The following is a 17,681-nucleotide window of genomic DNA, read 5'->3' as shown; positions in this document are numbered from 1 at the left end:
GTTTGTTTGTTTTTAAGGGCCCACACTTGCAGCATATGGAAGTTCCCAGGCTAGGGGTCTAATCAAGTTGCAGCTGAGGCCTATGCCACATGAGGTCCAAGCAGCATCTGTGACCTATGCCACACCTTCAGCAACAACACCAGATCCTTAACCCTGAGTGAGGCCAGGGATCAAACCTGCATCCTCATGGATATTAGTCAGATTCTTAACCCACTGAGCCACAATGGGAAATCCATATCCTTGGTTTTCTTTCCTTTTTTCTTTTTTGGAGTTGTATTACCCAAATCCAGAATTCCTAAACATTATAGTTTGGCCTTGCCCATTTAAAAAAATTTTGTATGCCATTTAAGTCTTTCAATCTACAGGTTCCCTCTCCTTCCTTTCTTTTCCTTCAGTTGAATCATTGAAGAATCCAGGCCTACACTCACAATGCCTAGATTCATTAATTTATTAGGGATTTCAAAACAGCTTTATTCAAACTCTGTCATAGTAGTTAGAATAGTTCCCACTGTGGTGCAGTGAGTTAAGAATCCAACTGCAGGGGCCAGGTCCTTCTGTGGAGGCACAGGTTTGATCCCCCACCTCAAGCAGAGGGTTAAAGGATCCAGTGTTGCTACTGCTGGGTCCTAGATTGCAGCTGTGGCTTGGATTCAATCCCTGGCCCTGACACTTCCATATGCTGTGGGTGCAGCCATTAAAAAAAAAAAAAAAGTTGGAATACTTTTATAAAGGTATACTCTTTTTATCTATCTCACTACCCTGAAGGACGGTTTATATAAGAACAGCAAGATAACTGTTTGATTCTTCTTTATTTACCATCTTCAGAATAATAATTTGGTTTTGTATCATCCTTCAAAATGGTGACAAATTAATTAGTTATACACATACTCTATTATGAACTTATGGATCTAAACATCCTTAATATTTATTAAATTATCTTCATTAATGCTCAAATTATCCCATCTTTGGTCATGAGAGCTTGGCTCCTGACTCCTTTTGTCATTACCCTGATAGCACTTGCTGGTTTCTTTGCAATCTGGCATGGTGAATTGTTGTTCCATGCTCATAGTGTAAATTTCCTACCCAGGCCTGGAATCAGCCATTTCTCCAAGCTCCGTTTTCTTTCCAGGGGAAATGGTATTTTAAGATCTAGGTGGTAGGAGCGTTTGTTGCTACTAGATTGTTTCTAGATCTTATAGGGATAGGGAGTTTTATCTTTCTGTGAACTCACCTCATGAGTTCATACTGATAATAACTCCTATTCCAACTCAGGACTAAAGGATTTTTAACTTCTATATCAAATCTCTACCTCCTATCTGCCACTCAAAAAGTTCTGTCTGGTTCCCTGGAGTTCCCGTCATGGCTCAGCAGTTAACGAACCCAACTACTACCCATGAGGACTTGGGTTCAATCCCTGGCCTCACTCAGTGGGTTAAGGATCCAGCGTTACCCTGAGCTGTGTGTGTGTGGTGTAGGTTGTAGACCCAGCTCAGATCCATGTTGCTGTGGCTGTGGTGTAGGCTGGTGGCTACAGCTCTGATTCGACCCTTAGCCTGGGAACCTCCATATGCTGCGGGTGCAGCCCTAAAAAGACAAAAAAAAAATCTGGTTCCCAAGGATACAAGACACAAGAGTATTAGAAATTCTGTAATTACTCAATTGCTTTATAGTCAACACATTTTAAGTCCTGGGAAAATCAGTGTACTTCCCCCTCTCCTTCTACACTCAGCATGCTACACAGTGATAAACATATGTCATCAGTTCATCAATCACTTTAGAACACAGAATTTTCCCTTGTATTGCCTGGAGCTGTACACGTGTCCCAGGAGCTCTGTGCAGTCACCTCTCTGGGAGCTGGGACCCCGGAGAAGGAGGACATGGTTAGCCAGAGAAAGAAAAATTTCCTTCCCTTCCCTCCTCTCAAGCCGAGCCCGCCCCCTGGTGGAGTTGCTAATGAGCAGGAAACAGCCAAAGGCAGGTCAGACAGGAAGTCAACTAGCTGACATTTACAAAGCAATTACTAGAACCAGGCCTAAAATGGGGGCTAAAAGTAGAAAAATGGCTTTAAGTGTTGCTGGGGAGAGTGGAGGCTGCCCAGATGAAAAGCACTTACAAATTGTCAACAAGCAACATGCCAAATTCCAGAATCATGACAGAGAAGGCCAAAAAAGTTTATCAAAATGACTTAATTAAAATTATTTTTAAAGATATGCCATTTTGGAGTTTCTTGGTGGCCTAGCAGTGAAGGATTTGGCATTGTCACTGCTGTGACTCTGGTTTGGTCCACCAAAAAAAAAAGTTTTTTTCTTCCAGTGGAACACATATCCTAACATAAATACTCATATATATTTTCAAAATATTGTAAGTCACAAGCGATATAATCAAGTTCACAGGCTTAAAAATCTTTTACATGCAAAAATCAACCAATGAATCCAGATGAAACCTTCTATTCTTTAGCATTTGACGTTAAGACTCGTTTTGGGAGTTCCCTTCGTGGCATAGAGGAAACGAATCTGAGTGGGAACCATGAGGTTGCGGGTTTGATCCCTGGCCTCACTCACTGGGTTAGGGATCTGGCGTTGCTGTGAGCTGTGGTGTAGGTCGCTGATATGGCTCAAATCTGGCTTTGCTGTGGCTCTGGCATAGACTGGCAGTTGTAGCTCTGATTGGACCTCTAGCCTGGGTACCTCCAATGTGCTCAAAAGACAAAAAAAAAAAAAAAGACTCAAGTTTTGGCCACAAAAACCTCAGATTTTTAAAACCTTTTAACATTTACCATGACTTTTAAATGTTTTACTCAATAAAGTACAAGCTACATATTTCAAAGGCTTGATTTAGATTTTATTGAGTTTTAAGCTGGATTTGTACATTAAAAGGATCTGTAAGCTAGGGAGGAGAAGAGGAAAGAGGCTCAGCGGAAATGAATCCGACTAGGAACCATAAGGTTTTGGGTTCATTCCCTGTCCTCGCTCAGTGGGTTAAGGATACAGCCTTGTTGTGAGCTGTGGGGTAGGTCGCAGACGCAGCTCAGATCCAGCATTGCTCTGGCTTGGTGTAGGCTGGTAGCTATATCTCCGATTCTACTGCTAGCCTGGAAACCTCCATATGCCATGGGTGGGGCCCCAACAATATAAATAAAAATAAAATCCATTATTGAGATTTTAACAAAAGTCTTTGTTTTCTATGTACCTCTGGTGGTCAAACTGTGTTAACCATAATTCTTTGTTCATGCTGTATCTTTTTTTTTTTCTTTTGTCTTTTTAGGGCTGCACCCGTGGCATATGGAGGTTCCCAGGCTAGGGGTCAAATCAGAGCTGTAGCTACCAGCCTACACCACAGCCACAGCAACAAGGATCCCAGCCACCTCTGTGACCTACACCACAGCTCATGGCAATGCCAGGGATCGAACCTGCTTCCTCATACTAGTCAGTTTCTTTTCTGCTGGGCCAGGATGGGAACTCCCACGCTGTATTTTTGTAATTAGTTCATGAAAGGCCTTCTCCATTTTATTATTTGTTTAATGATATGAGCCTATTTTTATATTTTTAAATGCAAAACTGAAACCATATTGTTTTTGCATCCACCACATATCAGCAGATCTACCACCTTTTTTAAGCCTAAAAAATGTAATTTGCACAATTTCCCAAGGCATGAAAATAGAAGACTACGTCATTTTTAATGGCTACCTGGTATTTCTGTGTCTACCATATGAACCATAATTTATTTAACCTGTAGCAGTGCGTTTGGATCTTTTGTTTCCAGTGTCTTACTACGGTCAATAATTGCTCTGTGGGGAGTTCCCTGTCATGGCGCAGCGGAAACTAATCCAACTAGAATCCAGGAGGACGCCTGTTAGATCCCTGGCCTCACTCAGTGGGGTAAAGGATCCGGCGTTGCTGTGACTGTGGTGTAGGCCGGCAGCTGTAGCTCCAATTTAACCCCTGGCCTGGGAACCTTCATATGTCGGGGGGGGGGGGGGCGGCCCAAAGAGCAGAAGAAAAAAAAAAAAAGAATTTCAAAGTGTGATAACAGAACATTAAACCAAGCGTGGGTTCTGTACAGGTCGCACACCCATGAAGCTGGCCCTGGTGACCAGAGATAATAAGCTAGCTCTGATCTAGCGATCTAGAAACCAAGGGGTATCACCAGAAGGATAACCACACCCTCGCCTACCCAGGGAGAGTGAGCCCCAGGAGAGCCCAAATTAAAGCCCGCCTCCCTCATCCCTCCTGCCCTCAGGAGGCTCTGGGCAGCACTTTTAATTAAGCGTCCCGGCTGGGGGCACTGAGAGGCAGCTTGGACCCCGGGCCTAGGCGCCCAGCACGGTCAATCGACCCACAACCCCCCAGCCTGGGCGAGGATCCCTAGGTACACAAGTCTCGTCCTTGAACTCTGCCGAGTTACTCATAAACCCGGAGGAAGGGGTAGGAGGGGGTAGGAGGCGCCGCGCGTGCACACCCTGGTCCTGCGCAGAGGCGCCCCAAGGACAGAGGGTCTAAGGAAAGTCTTCGAATCCTCCCAGGGTTAGGGTTAGGGTTAGAATCAGAGGCGAACTGACCATAATGAAAGGTCAGTGAGGACCCGCGGATGCACTAGGGAGCGTCTACAAAGACTGCGAAGCCAGGGGTCATCTAAAAAGTTGCCTGAGTGACTAACGGAAGGTCTAGAAAGGGCGGTCCCCAAGAGAACAAGGCTTCCGGAAGCTACGCCCGGAAGGGAGGGTGTGAAGGCCTAGGTGCATCTGTGACGCGAACGCATTCCCAAAAGAGCCGCGCACCGCTTAGGACCGGACCGGCTGAAGCTGCAGCCTGAGAAAAAAAGCAGTGCTAGAGAGCGAAGTGGGGGCGGGGGAGGGGGTCGTGCCTAGGGGAGGAAAGAGAGGCCCCTTAGAGATCCTCTGAAAAGTGCGAAGCTAAATGTTGTTAAGGGACTGACAGCAAATTATTTCCCTTGTTAAGACACCTCTGGGCAGCGAATCACAAACTTCTTTTGTAAGCCCCGCCCCTCGCCCATGAGGTCTAGTTCCGTTGTTTCTGATTCAAGAAGCAGCCAGTTCCGCACTTAACGCCTCCCAACCAGAAGCGACCGCTCCTCCTGGATCGCGCGCTTTCCCCTCCCCTAGCACTCATCACACACTTTCTCCCGCCCATCTGTCAATCACCGCTCTCAGCTGTCCAGTGAGCGGGCCAAGGGGGCGGGGCCGTCAGGGGCGTCGCGTGACGTTGCAGTCCGCCGGCGGCAGAGCCTGGAGATGCGTGACGAAGGAAGCGCGTGACGAAGGAGCTGTTGGCCGACGCCGGAGGGCAGTCGGTGTAAACAAGGCCTTGCGCCGCTGCGGGTCCTGAGACCTCTCCTGGCTGGTGGGTGGTCTCTCGCAGGCCTACCCCCCTTAGCTTACACATCCCTGGCACACCACGTGGGCGTGAGGCGAGGAAGGAGGGGGTTAAGTGGAGTTTTAACTTCATTGGTTGTCGCTGCCGCCGGCTTTTGGGAGGGAGTGTGCTGATTGGCCGGTAAGGGGGGCGTCGGGGGGTCCTAAGGCTTCTGATTGGTTAGATGGGATAAGCTAATGAGGCGCTTTCTTCTGCGAGGGTTTTTGATTGGTCGGCCTGAGAGGTTACCTGGGAATCCACCCCACCCTCAGGGACTTTGATAGGTGAGTTTGAGGTAGAAAACTGAGAAATTCCTCTTCAAAGGATTCTTACTGGTGAGCTAAGGTCACGCCCTAGACTTCACTCTGTTTTTTTTTGCTTCACAGGATTGGGAAAGGTTTGTGTTCCCGAAGCTTTGGGAGTTGTTACAGGCCAAGGAGAAGGGTTCTCAGTCCCTAAGAAGTGTAGCCTTCCTAGTTATAGCTACCGCCGTACCTCAGGAGACCCTGGTATTTCTAGAGCAGGGTTTGCTTTCATCAAACCCAAGGAGGTGACAGGAGGAGTCCCTGCACAGGACTTAAGGATGCTGTGACCAGAAGATGGGATCACGGAACAGCAGCAGTGCAGGAACTGGGTCCGGAGACCCCTCCGAGGGCTTGCCCCGAAGAGGGGCTGGCCTGCGTCGGAGTGAGGAAGAGGAAGAGGAGGATGAAGATGTGGATCTGGCCCAGGTACTGGCCTATCTCCTACGCAGGTAACTTACCCTCTGGTGTGTCCCCACCAGGCGCCACCACAGTCCCTTGATCCCAGCTCCAATCAGGGAAGTTACAGATAATAGGAAGTGGGATTATCCCAGGACTACCTTTCTGTTTGAGCAGAACATCCCTCCCTGCTGGACACTCAGGGCACTCAGCTTCATACCCAGTAAGAGTGGGTTTTGCCTAGGGAGGGTCAGCTAGATGACTTGCTCTTATGTTTGAGGGAACTGTTCAGGGGAGTCTTTTTAGTTATGACTACACAAATGTAGATTATTTTTCACGTAAATAAGAAATGGGGGGGGCGGTTGCCTGGTGGAAAAGGAATGATGTGAGGGTTGAAAAGTGCTGGGAAGGTGGGTATTGAACTTTAGTGAAGTTATTGACACATGATATGAGGCCATGTGGATTTACTGGAAAAACAAGTTTAAATTAACTCTAATCCTGTTTTTGAGGAAAGATTGCTTTGAGGGAAGTGACCACCAGGAATTGACTGGAAAGGGGTGCAACTGGCTTTGGTTCTTAGCTATGGCTTCTTGGGGAGAAAAAAACCTTGGGAGTCCCTTCAGAACACCATGTTCTATGCTGAACTCCTTGGGCAGAGGCTTGGAAGGAAATGCTCTCAATTTTTAGCTCTCTGAGGAGTCAGCTAACCCCGTGTGATGTCGGGGTTTTTCTACTCCTGCTATAAGATGGAGAACTTATTGCCTAGTGTGTCTTATAGGAGACTGAAAATAACAGCCAAGGTCTTGTCAGCCCCCACCCTCAAAATGGCTACAGAATGAGAGTTTGAGGACTAGGTAGTCTAAGAACTAACATCACCACTGACTCTGAATTTGGTTGATTTGGGGATGGGATACTCCCCTTTATCATGGGGGCTCTCTCCACAGAGGCCAAGTGAGGTTGGTGCAGGGAGGAGGTGCGGCAAATTTACAACTCATCCAGGCCCTCTCAGACTCAGAGGAAGAGCATGACAATGCCTGGGATGGTCGTCTCGGAGACCGATACAACCCACCTGGTAAGAGGAAAGACATAAATCAACTATACTTTAATTTAAAAAAATTAAAAAAGAGGAAGGGCAGACTGAAACTCCAACATCAGAAGACTTTCATCAGAGGAGTTTTCTTATGGCACAGTGAATTAAGGATCTGGCTTTGTCACTGCAACAGCTTGAGTAGCTGCTGTGGTGCAAGTTCGATCCCTTGCCTGGGAACTTCCACATGCCACAGGCACTGCCAAAAAAAAAAAAAAAAAAAAGACCCTCATCAGAAAACCTTTTATAAAAATTTTTATGGCCATTCCCATCGTGGCTCAGTGGTTAAAGAACCTGACTAGCATCCATGAGGATGCAGGTTCAGTCCCTGGCCTCACTCAATGGGTTAAGGATCTGGTGTTGCCGTGAGCTGTGGTGTAGGTTGCAGACGCAGCTCGGATCCCACGTTGCTGTGTCTGTGTCGTAGGCCATCAGCTACAGCTCCAATCAGACCCCTAGCCTGGGAACCTCCATATGCCGCAGGTGTGGCCCTAAAAAGACACACACACACACAAAAATTATGGCAAAAATTGAAAGAAAGATGTGATAATTCAGGGGATGAGGGAATCTTCACAGCCCCGGAATATTCAGCCATGTTGAGTGGGTTGAGCACAGCTCTGTAACTGTCCTCTGGGGCTGGAAGACCTAGAACAAAACTTCTCTTTGGTATTTGCAGTGGATGCCACCCCTGACACCCGGGACCTGGAATGCAGTGAGATCAAGACACAGGTGGAATTGGCCACAGGGCGGCTAGGACATAGACGGGCAGCCCGGGAGCACAGCTTTCCTCAAATGCTGCTCCAGGTAGGCCTCTGCACTTCTAGCCCGCCTGACAGCAGCCCTATCAATGTAGCCAGAAGCTACAAGGGCTGGAACTGGAACACTCTTAGCCAACCTGCATTGGGCTTTGGTGGGATGAACTACTGGGTATGGGTATTTTGTCTGTAGCAAGAACAGTATCTTTGGAGGAGGGGGCTTGGTGTGCCTGAAGTGGCCCTCTGTTTCTGCTAGCAATATTCCCCAATCCCTTCCTTTAGAGAGAACGGGGCCTCTGCCACCGGGGAAGCTTCTCCCTTGGAGAACAGTCTCGAGTGATGTCTCAGTGAGTATGGGGCTTGGTGAAGAGATCCCAAGGGCCAGATAGGTCTTATCTCCTAAACTTTGAAGAGACCAATGTTAAAGGATCCTTAGGGATATTCAGGTAAGGTTACATGGGGTTGAGGCTTTGAGAATAAACAAAATGGCAAAGTATAGCAATTGAGGGGATGATAGATGAATGAAAGAAAGAGACTGTGGAGTTCCCACCATGGCACAAAGGGATCATTGGCGTCTTGGGGGCGCTGGGGCACAGGATTGATCGCCAGCCATCCGGGCACAGTGGGTTAAGGATCCAGCATTGCCGCAGCTTCAGCTTAGGTTGCAGCTACATCTTGGATCTGATCCCTGGCCCAGGAACTCCATATGCCATGGGGCAGCCAAAAAGCAAAAGAAAAGAAAGAGGCTTGTACCCAAGCTAAAAGGAAATATCCTCTGTACACACATCCAGCTCTGTTAGGATTCTACTAACCGGGACACTGCCTGTGCTGAGCTCCCCTTACACTCATTTCCTCTGTTCCCCAGCTTCTTGCCCAATGATCTGGGCTTCATTGATACCTACTCCCAGAAGGCTTTCTGTGGCATCTACAGCAAAGATGGTCAGATCTTCATGTCTGCCTGCCAAGGTATCAGACCCTAGTCCTACAAACTGCCCTAGAACAAGAGGTGGTCCCCCTGCCTAGGGCTAGAAAGCCCCAGGCCCCAGGGGCTCAGATCCTGGCTTAGGGATGCCTGGCCAGAACACATTGCCCATGATCAAGGGCAGATTCCACAGCTGCACTGAGTGAGAGAGGTCTGATCTAGGGAGGATTCTGGGAGAGTGTCCCCTAATTCTGCCTGATCCCCACTTACACAGACCAGGTAATCCGAATGTATGACTGCCGGTATGGCCGCTTTCATAAGTTCAAGAGCATCAAGGCCCGGGATGTCGGCTGGAGCGTCTTGGATGTGGCCTTCACCCCTGATGGGAATCATTTCCTTTACTCCAGCTGGTCTGATTACAGTGAGTAGGCCCCAGACCACCACGGTGGCTCCAGCCTGGGACCTGAGCTCTCCAAAGGCCCATCTCCTGGGAGCCAGGACTCTGCGCCTTCTCCTGGGCAGATCGCCCCCCAGGGTGGACATCCTTGCCCTTTGTTCCATCACCTCCCAGCCTCACTTCCACCCTCCGTACCCCAGCCCTGAAAGAGTCTTGTTTCTCTTGCTTCTCTTAGTTCATATCTGCAACATCTACGGGGAGGGAGACACACACACAGCCCTGGATCTAAGGTACTGGCTTCCCTTCCTGGTCAGACTCATCAGAAACCTCTCAAGGTGTAGCTCCAATTCAACCCCTAGCCTGGGAGCTCCTATATGCTGCAGGTGCGGCCCTGAAAAGCCAAAAACCCGAAAAACAAAACATCTCTCAAGGAAGGCTCTCTAGGAGCAAACGTCTTTAACTGGAACTCCTGCTTAGAGGGAAAAGTACACTGGTTGCAAGTTTCTCTGTGTGGATTCCCAGGAGGGAAGCATCTAGCCTGTCATGCAGAGGACCAGGGTGCAGTGGGCGGCTGTAGGCTTCTTCCCAGTGTCTCACTGAGGTGCTGCCCATTCTAGCACATGCTGGCAGGGGTCCTTTCCCCCACAGCGGTGTGCCTCACGGCCCTCGTCAGATTCTCTGTAGATGAGCTGGGGTGGAGGGACTTCACGCAGCCACTCCTTTGCTCTTTTCAGGCCTGTTGAGCGTCGCTTTGCCGTCTTCTCCATCGCCGTGTCTTCAGATGGACGAGAAGTGCTTGGAGGGTGAGTGTGTGTGGGGATGTGTCCCTTGCTTAATGAGACAGGAGTTCTTCCAGAAGCCATCTCTGCCATTACAGAGATGGCACTGGACCCCTGTACCCAGGCAGCTGTGGAGAACAACCAGGCCTTCCCCAGGGTCAAGGTTTCTGAGTTACTTCACCCCTCGCTCACCGTTTCCCCAGCATGAGATGGGAGAGCTCATACCTCCTTGTAAACACAGCTAACTCTTCTCCCATCTCCTGCATAACTCTTCTCCCATCGTGGCTCAGTGGTAGTGAACCTGATTAGTATCCATGAGGACGCAGTTTGATCCCTGGCCTCGCTTAGTAGGTTGAGGTTCTGGTGTTGCCGTGAGCTGTGGTGTAGATCGCAGACGCCAGAACCTGTGGCTGTGGCTGTGGCATAGGTGGGCAGCTACAGCTCCAATTGGTCATCTGCCCTGAGAACTTCCATATGCCGAGGGTATGGCCCTAAAAAGACAAAAAAAAAAAAAAAAGAGACAAGCACTTGCTCCTCCATAGGACTTTGAGACACAGTCTCTCCAGAGCACATGGAGCATTGGTCTGGCTCCATTGTGGTCCTGGCTCCATACCCTCTTTATCTCCTTCCTTTCAGGGCCAACGATGGCTGCCTGTATGTCTTTGATCGAGAACAGAATCGGCGTACCCTTCAGGTATTGCTCCCAAGACGGAGCCTCTGCCTCCTGGTCCTTGGCCTATGGGAAGACCTAGAAAGAGGTCGTAGGCACCCTGGCCTCCTTTTCCCCTAGATTGAATCCCATGAGGATGATGTGAATGCAGTGGCCTTTGCTGACATGAGCTCCCAGATCCTGTTCTCCGGGGGTGATGATGCCATCTGCAAAGTGTGGGATCGACGCACCATGCGGGAGGATGACCCCAAGCCTGTGGGTGCGCTGGCTGGACACCAAGATGGCATCACTTTCATTGACAGCAAGGTGGGCACAGAGGCAGGACCTGCCTGCACAGCCAGGCTGCTGAGGTTCCTGTTGTCCAGGAGGGCGTCAGAGTGGACGGGCATGGGAACTCACCAAGCTCCTCCTTAGCCAAGGTTTGCAAGAGCTGGAGGTTAAGGAAGAGGCTTAAGCCACGAGACATGAGATCCGTTAGTACCACCACTCCTCAAGGAGCAGCTTTCTATACAAGGAAAGTAGAAGACAGTCTGATCCAGGATAGAATAGGAGCCCAGCCAGCGCCCTGGGCAAAGAAGGGGAAACCTAACCAGTGGGTGGGGTCTGTGGCTCGGTCTGCCTGGATGAAGAAAAGAGGCGACCAAAGTGAAAAGACCAGCGCTCTTACTCCTTCACGGGGGAGGAGGAGCCAGCCTGACAGCCACTGACATTTGCAAGTTCTGACACTTCATCATCCATCTTGGGATTCACAGGGTGACGCCCGATATCTCATCTCCAACTCCAAAGACCAGACCATCAAGCTCTGGGATATCCGCCGCTTTTCTAGCCGGGAAGGTATGGAAGCCTCACGCCAGGCTGCCACACAGCAAGACTGGGACTACCGCTGGCAACAAGTGCCCAAAAAAGGTGAGAGTGGAAGTAGAACCCAAGATCTGAAGAGTGAACAATTGGGGGTGGTAGTTAAAATATTTGACCCCTGGTAAGGCCTGGCCAGAGCACGGTAGGTGGGTGTAGGAGGAGGGCTGTAGCCTGGAGCGAGAGTCCTAGAGGCCCTTCCTGATTCACCTTTGCCAGGCATTAACGCTTTTTGCTGAACCATGGGAGAGCCAGGGGTTCCCAGTGGGGCTAGGCATACTCAGAACCAGTGGATAGAAGAGTATTTCAGCATCTTAACAATCAGCAGAGGGAGTTCCTGTCATGGCTCTGTGGAAATGAATCCAACTAGTATCCATGAGGATGTGGGTTAGATCCCTGGTCTCACTCAGTGGGTTAAGGATCAGGCGATGCTGTGGCTGTGGCATAGGCTGGCAGCTACAGCTCTGATTCGACCCCTAGCTTGAGAACCTCCCATATGCTGCAGGTGTGGCCCTAAACAAGAAAAAAAGAATCAGAGCTATGTGAGGGTATATCAGCTGACATTAGGTGGCAAAGAGCCACTCGTGAGAACTGGAAAGGGGGCTGTCTGTGAGCCTCAGTCTGTGCCGAGGACAAGTGATACAGGAGAATCCAGGTTCCCTAACCTAGGGCTCACCCTGCCTCTCCCCCCAGCCTGGCGGAAGCTGAAGCTCCCGGGGGACAGCTCCTTGATGACCTACCGGGGCCACGGGGTGCTGCACACCCTCATCCGCTGCCGGTTCTCTCCCACCTACAGCACCGGCCAACAGTACATCTACAGTGGCTGCTCCACCGGCAAAGTGGTTGGTAAGGATTGTGTCGGAACAGGGGGCCTCGGGGAGGATAGGAAGGTTTCTCTGCATTCCATCTGTAACCACCAGTGACCACCTTAAAAAACCCAGTGACAACTGCAAGCAAAATTTAATTTGCCCTGGAGCAGGGGAGGCTTAAACAGAGAAAGGAGAAAATATTCTATTCATTAGCATTTTAAATTAAGGAAAGGAACAGAGAATTCTAGTCAATAAATATAATCGGTGACCAGAAATACACCCAGTTCTGTTTTTTAGCCAGTCAAGGGAAAAGATTACAGACGAAAGGTAGGAGGGAACAGAGATGCAAAGAATGACACAAAAAGACAGCCACAAATAGTAAAAGATGTACAGCCACTGAACCAAGAGGAGCATGAGCAAAGAAACACAAACAGAGTCACAGACAGAAGTTCCTGTCATGGCTCAGTGGTTAACGAACCCAACTAGCATCCATGAGGATTCGGGTTCGATCCCTGGCCTCGCTCAGTGGGTTAATGATCCAGCATTGCCGTGAGATGGGGTGTAGGTCGCAGATGCGGCTCAGATCCCATATGACTCTGGTATAGGCTGGCAGCTATAGCTCTGATTCAACCCTTAGCCTGGGAACCTCCATATGCCACAGGTGCGGCCCTAAAAAGACAAAAAAAATGAAAAACCCAGATTCACAGAAGGGGCCCAAGACAGCGCCATACCAAGGAAGGCCCCAAGATGGAGGCCCTTCCAGGGAGAGAGAAAAATATACCCAAGTCCAGAGAAGGGATGGCAGGTTCATACGTCTGTGGAGACACCCCATTGTTCATTTCTGCAATGCCTTCCATATCGTAGGGACTTTTAGGAAAATTGGTGCTTTGAAGCCACATTGCATTTTCTTTTTGTTTTTTTGTTTTGTTTTGTTTTTTTTATCTATATATTTATTTATTTATTTATTTTTGCAAGCAAGCAGTCTCTATTAAAAGAAAGCAAAGAACAACCAGGGCTCCTGGGAGTGGGGAGAAGAGCCCTTTTTTTTTTTTTTTTTTCTTCTATTTTTATTTTTTTTAGGGCCGCACCTGCGGCATATGGAGGTTCCCAGGCTAGGGGTCAAATCGGAGCTACAACTGCTGGCCTACACCACAGCCACAGCAAGCCGCGTCTGTGACCTACACCCCATCTCACGGCAACACTGGATCCTTAACCCACTGAGCGAGGCCAGGGGTCGAACCTGCATCCTCATGGGTGCTAGTCGGGTTCATTAACCACTGAGACAGGATGGGAGCTCCACATTTTCTTAACTGTAGACCAACTGTAGACCCACTGTAGACCCTGTGAGATTTAGCTAAGGGTCAGAGGTTGCCTAGCTCTGCTCAAAGATGCCCTCAACCCAAGGTAGGGAAAAGACACTGAGAAGTAACACTATCCTCAGGTGTGGGCTTTGCTCCCCTGGGAACGCAGCAAGTTGTCTGAAAGGTAGGTAAGTGGTGTTGCTCAGGGAGGGATGTGTGGCTAGAAGTTCTCCCGGCAGCCCCTCTCCACTCTGGCCTTTCCTGGACAGTGTACGACCTCCTCAGTGGCCACATCGTAAAGAAGCTGACCAGCCACAAGGCCTGTGTGCGTGATGTCAGCTGGCACCCCTTTGAGGAGAAGATTGTCAGCAGTTCGGTGAGGATCCTGGGGCTGGGGGACGGGGGGCAATGTGTGTCTGGGACTTAGATCTGGGAGGCGGCGGCACCCTCTGAGTACTTGCCACTTTCTGCCCTGCAGTGGGACGGGAACCTGCGTCTGTGGCAGTACCGCCAGGCCGAGTACTTCCAGGACGACATGCCAGAGTCCGAGGAACACCCCAGCTCCCCTGCCTCAGTGTCCCACCCCTCTACAGCCTTTTCCTCGCCCCAGTAGATCCGACCTCCAGCCCTACTCATGGGTGAGCCTCTTGACAAGCTCTCCACCTCCGCCTCCTCCCTTTCTCCCTTCTGGGGGATTTTTGAGGAATCACTGGCATTGGATGGGGAGAACCAGAAGCCCAGGCTTCGGACCCCTACCTGAGCCCTGGGAGATCATCCGCTTGGAGGAGAATGGTCTCCTTACAGGCTCACACCCAGTTGGCTTGGGTCTCTGTCTCTGGCCAGGGTCTGGCAGGACCACCACTGTCTCGGGTGTGGCTTTGTCAGAGGGAGAACCGTCCTGAGGGTCTTTAATCATGTTTGGATGTTATGTGTTAGCTCCGAGAGTAGATGCCGGCAGCTGTCAGCCAGGCCCATTGCTCAGGCCTTCACTCTGAGGATTAGACTGGCCGATCAGAGGGCCATGTTTCTGGGCCACTCCTCCCGAGGGAGGTCGAAGGGCTTTAACCCCAGCCGAGGGGGAGGTCCGAGGTGTCCTCAGCACCCTCCTGGGCAGGAATTCTGTCTTTTCTCTCACACATCTGGGTTTGTGGGGTGGGTAGGCAGGCTGGGCACGAGAAGCTCCGTATGGCCCCCACACAGGGCAGGCCCTCCCCTCCCAGAGTATTCCATTGGCCGGAGGCCAGCAGCTTCAAGGAGGGATATTGAAGTAGGACTCCTTCGTCCTCTCACTGGCTTTGGGTCCCTCAATAAACTGTGGGAACCTGGTTCAGCATCTGCCTGTCTCTCTCTTTTTCCTGCCTGAGATCTTTTATCTTCTCACTTCAGGGAAATAGTTTCAGCAGAGCCTTCAGGTATCTCCTCTGTGGGAGAAAACACCTCTTTGATGCCCCAAGATGAAGGGAAATACCAAAATCATTTTTTAACTGAGCTTTGCAACAGGGAGTCCCTCACCGACCTCAGAAACTTTCCAGCTGGTAAAAATTGAGATAACAAGAAAATAAGCACTTTTTTTTTTTTAAAGCTTTTTAGGGCCACACCCGCAGCATATGGAGGTTCCCAGGCTAGGGGTCAAATCAGAGCTACAGGTGCCAGCCTATGCCACAGCCACAGCAACGCGGGATCTGAGCCACATCTGCCACCTACATCATGGTTCATGGTAAGGTCAGATCCTCAACCCACTGAGCAAGGCCAGGGATCGAACTCACGTCTTCATAGATACTAGTTCGTTACCACTGAGCCACAACAGGAACTCCTAAGCACATTTTAGTTTAGAGCACAGAACACCACATCAGCTCTGCCCTGGAGCTGGTCCAGTCCACGGACAGAAGTGGCCCAGAGCCAGAGAGAACCTGGTGGGCACTGATGCCAGGCCCCCTCTGGCCACTTCATGCATAAGACATCATCCGCTGAAAATGAAGGTTTGCAGAGGACAGGCCCCAGAGCAGACCCACGATGTGGTCAATTAGGGAGCTGGGGTTCACATGATCTTCCCCTTACTTCTAAGGCAGTTTTCAGACTGGGATACTCACCTCCAGGGAGTCTTAAAGACACAGCAAGGGATAAAAGATGTACTTATTTAACAGTGAAACGGGTAGCTTTAAAAGAATAAATTGTCCAGATGCTCTGCCTCCATGTGCTTCTCTCCTCCAGTTTATCTCCCTGCATGAAACTGTCGTGCCAGATCTCCTTTCGCACTGGTCCTTTTCATTCCCTCTCTGCCTCTTCACCCCAGAGATGCCACCATCTCACCCAGAACTGTTTTTCCTCCAGGGTGCCAAAGGGAGAGGTCAATTAAAATTACTAGTGTCGTTCCTGCTGTATAGCACTGGGAATTATAACTAGTCACTTATGATGGAGGATAATATGAGAAAAAGAGTGTACATATGTATGTGTGATTGGGTCACTCTGCTGTACAGTAGAAAATTGACAGAACACTGTAAACCAGCTATAATGGAAAAAATAAAAATTAAAAAATGTAAATCAGTCATCCTAAGGTAAAAATAAAATAAATAAAATTACTAGAGTTGGGAGTTGCCATTGTGGTCCAGCAGAAACATCTGACTAGCATCCATGAGGACACAGGTTTGATCCCTGGCCTGGCTCAGTGGGTTAAGGATCTGGCATTGCCATGAGCTGTGGTGTAGGTCACAGATATGGCTTGGATCTGGCATTGCTGTTGCTGTGGCATAGGCCAGCAGCTGCACCTCCAGTTCAACACCTAGCCTGGGAACCTCCATATGCCATGGTTGCAGCCCTAAAAAGACAAAAATAAAAATAAAATAAAATTACTAGTGTCCCCGAAGCCTCATTTAATCAAGGCCCCAAGGGAGCTGTTCATTTTTCTCATCAAGAAGTGGATTTCCGGAGTTCCTGTCGTGGCTCAGTGGGTAACGAATCTGACTAGGAACCTTGAGGTTGTGGGCTCAACCCCTGGCCTCACTCCGTGGGTTAAGGATCTGGCGTTGCTGTAAGTCACAGACACGACTCCAATCTTGGGTTGCTGTGGCATAGGCTGGCGGCTACAGCTCCAATTCAGCACATAGCCTGGGAACCTCCGTATGTCTCATACTGAGTGAAATAAATCAGAAAGAGAAAGACAAATGCCATATGATATCACTTGTATCTGGAATCTAATGTATGGCACAAACTAACCTTTCCACAGAAAAGAAAATCATGGACTTGAAGAATAGACTTGTGGCTGCCGAGGGGGAGGGAGTGGGATGGATGTGGTGCTTGGGGTTAGTAGATGCAAACTATTGCCTTTGGAATGGATTAGCAATGAGATCCTGCTATATAGCACTGGGAACTATGTCTGGTCACTTACGATGGAGCATGATAATGTGAGAAAAAAGAATGTATACATGTAGGTATAACTGGGTCACCATGCTGTACAGTAGAAAATCGACAGAACACTGTAAACCAGCTATAATGGAAAAAAATAATAATCATTATATTAAAAAAGTTAATTTAATAATAAAAAAAGAAATGGATTTCCAATATAATCTTAGTTCATTGTTAATTACCAAATTGTGTGAATTGTTTGTTGTACTAATAGTACATTTTATACTAACAATTTTGAAATTTGTACTACTAACAATATATGGAAATTCAACCTAGAAGAAAAAAATTGTTAACTTTTAGCACCTTATGATCACAGGAAATGTGTAAAAATTGTTTCGGCATTCTCACCACTGAGACTCAGGTTCAATCCCTGGTGCAGGAACCTCTGTGTGTCACGGTTCTACAACCTAAGTTTTCGTGGACTCCAAGCTGGGGATTTTCCTTCTAGGGTCTCCACCCCCCCATCACCTAGGAGTGAACCTGACCTTTGGGGCTCTGAGAGTCCAGCCTGGGTGAGGTGGGGATGACTTTGACCAAACAGGGACAGGCAGACCCAAGCAGGCTGAGGACAAAAACAGCCCTGAACAGCAGGCATGGCCCTGAAATGTGAACTAGAACATAGTCTGAGCTG

General features: G+C 49.1%; 1 protein-coding gene across 15 annotated transcripts; it reads left to right on the top strand.

The window, feature by feature from the left end:
• Positions 1 to 5,237: 5,237 nt before the first annotated feature.
• DCAF11 (DDB1 and CUL4 associated factor 11) lies at positions 5,238 to 16,232 on the top strand. 15 transcript variants are annotated; one of them, XR_014810784.1, is made up of 15 exons: positions 5,238 to 5,360; positions 5,759 to 6,126; positions 7,018 to 7,145; positions 7,837 to 7,964; positions 8,198 to 8,262; positions 8,781 to 8,881; positions 9,112 to 9,258; positions 9,470 to 9,524; positions 9,969 to 10,037; positions 10,650 to 10,707; positions 10,804 to 10,989; positions 11,436 to 11,589; positions 12,232 to 12,763; positions 13,570 to 14,024; positions 14,127 to 14,981. XR_014810784.1 is itself a non-coding variant. In XM_084969109.1 (15 exons), exons 2-15 carry the CDS (start codon positions 6,081 to 6,083, stop codon positions 14,259 to 14,261), a joined length of 1,509 nt encoding a protein of 502 aa, XP_084825235.1. In that variant the 5' UTR covers positions 5,238 to 5,360; positions 5,947 to 6,080; the 3' UTR covers positions 14,262 to 16,232. The 15 variants fall into 15 exon arrangements, 14 of the variants coding, with proteins under 14 accessions (XP_084825235.1, XP_084825231.1, XP_005666303.1 ...); XM_084969109.1 differs by having other exon boundaries at positions 5,947 to 6,103; positions 12,232 to 12,384; positions 13,918 to 14,024; positions 14,127 to 16,232; XM_084969105.1 differs by having other exon boundaries at positions 5,947 to 6,126; positions 12,232 to 12,384; positions 13,918 to 14,024; positions 14,127 to 16,232.
• The last annotated feature ends 1,449 nt before the right edge of the window (positions 16,233 to 17,681 follow it).

The sequence above is a fragment of the Sus scrofa genome, chromosome 7 (genome assembly GCF_054392235.1).
Source record: "Sus scrofa isolate SSC_HxYL_T2T_F1_AM1 chromosome 7, Sscrofa_HxYL_maternal_Yorkshire_Landrace_v2.0, whole genome shotgun sequence".
Taxonomy (NCBI): Eukaryota; Metazoa; Chordata; class Mammalia; order Artiodactyla; family Suidae; genus Sus; species Sus scrofa.
This window is presented reverse-complemented; position numbering and strand designations above follow the sequence as displayed.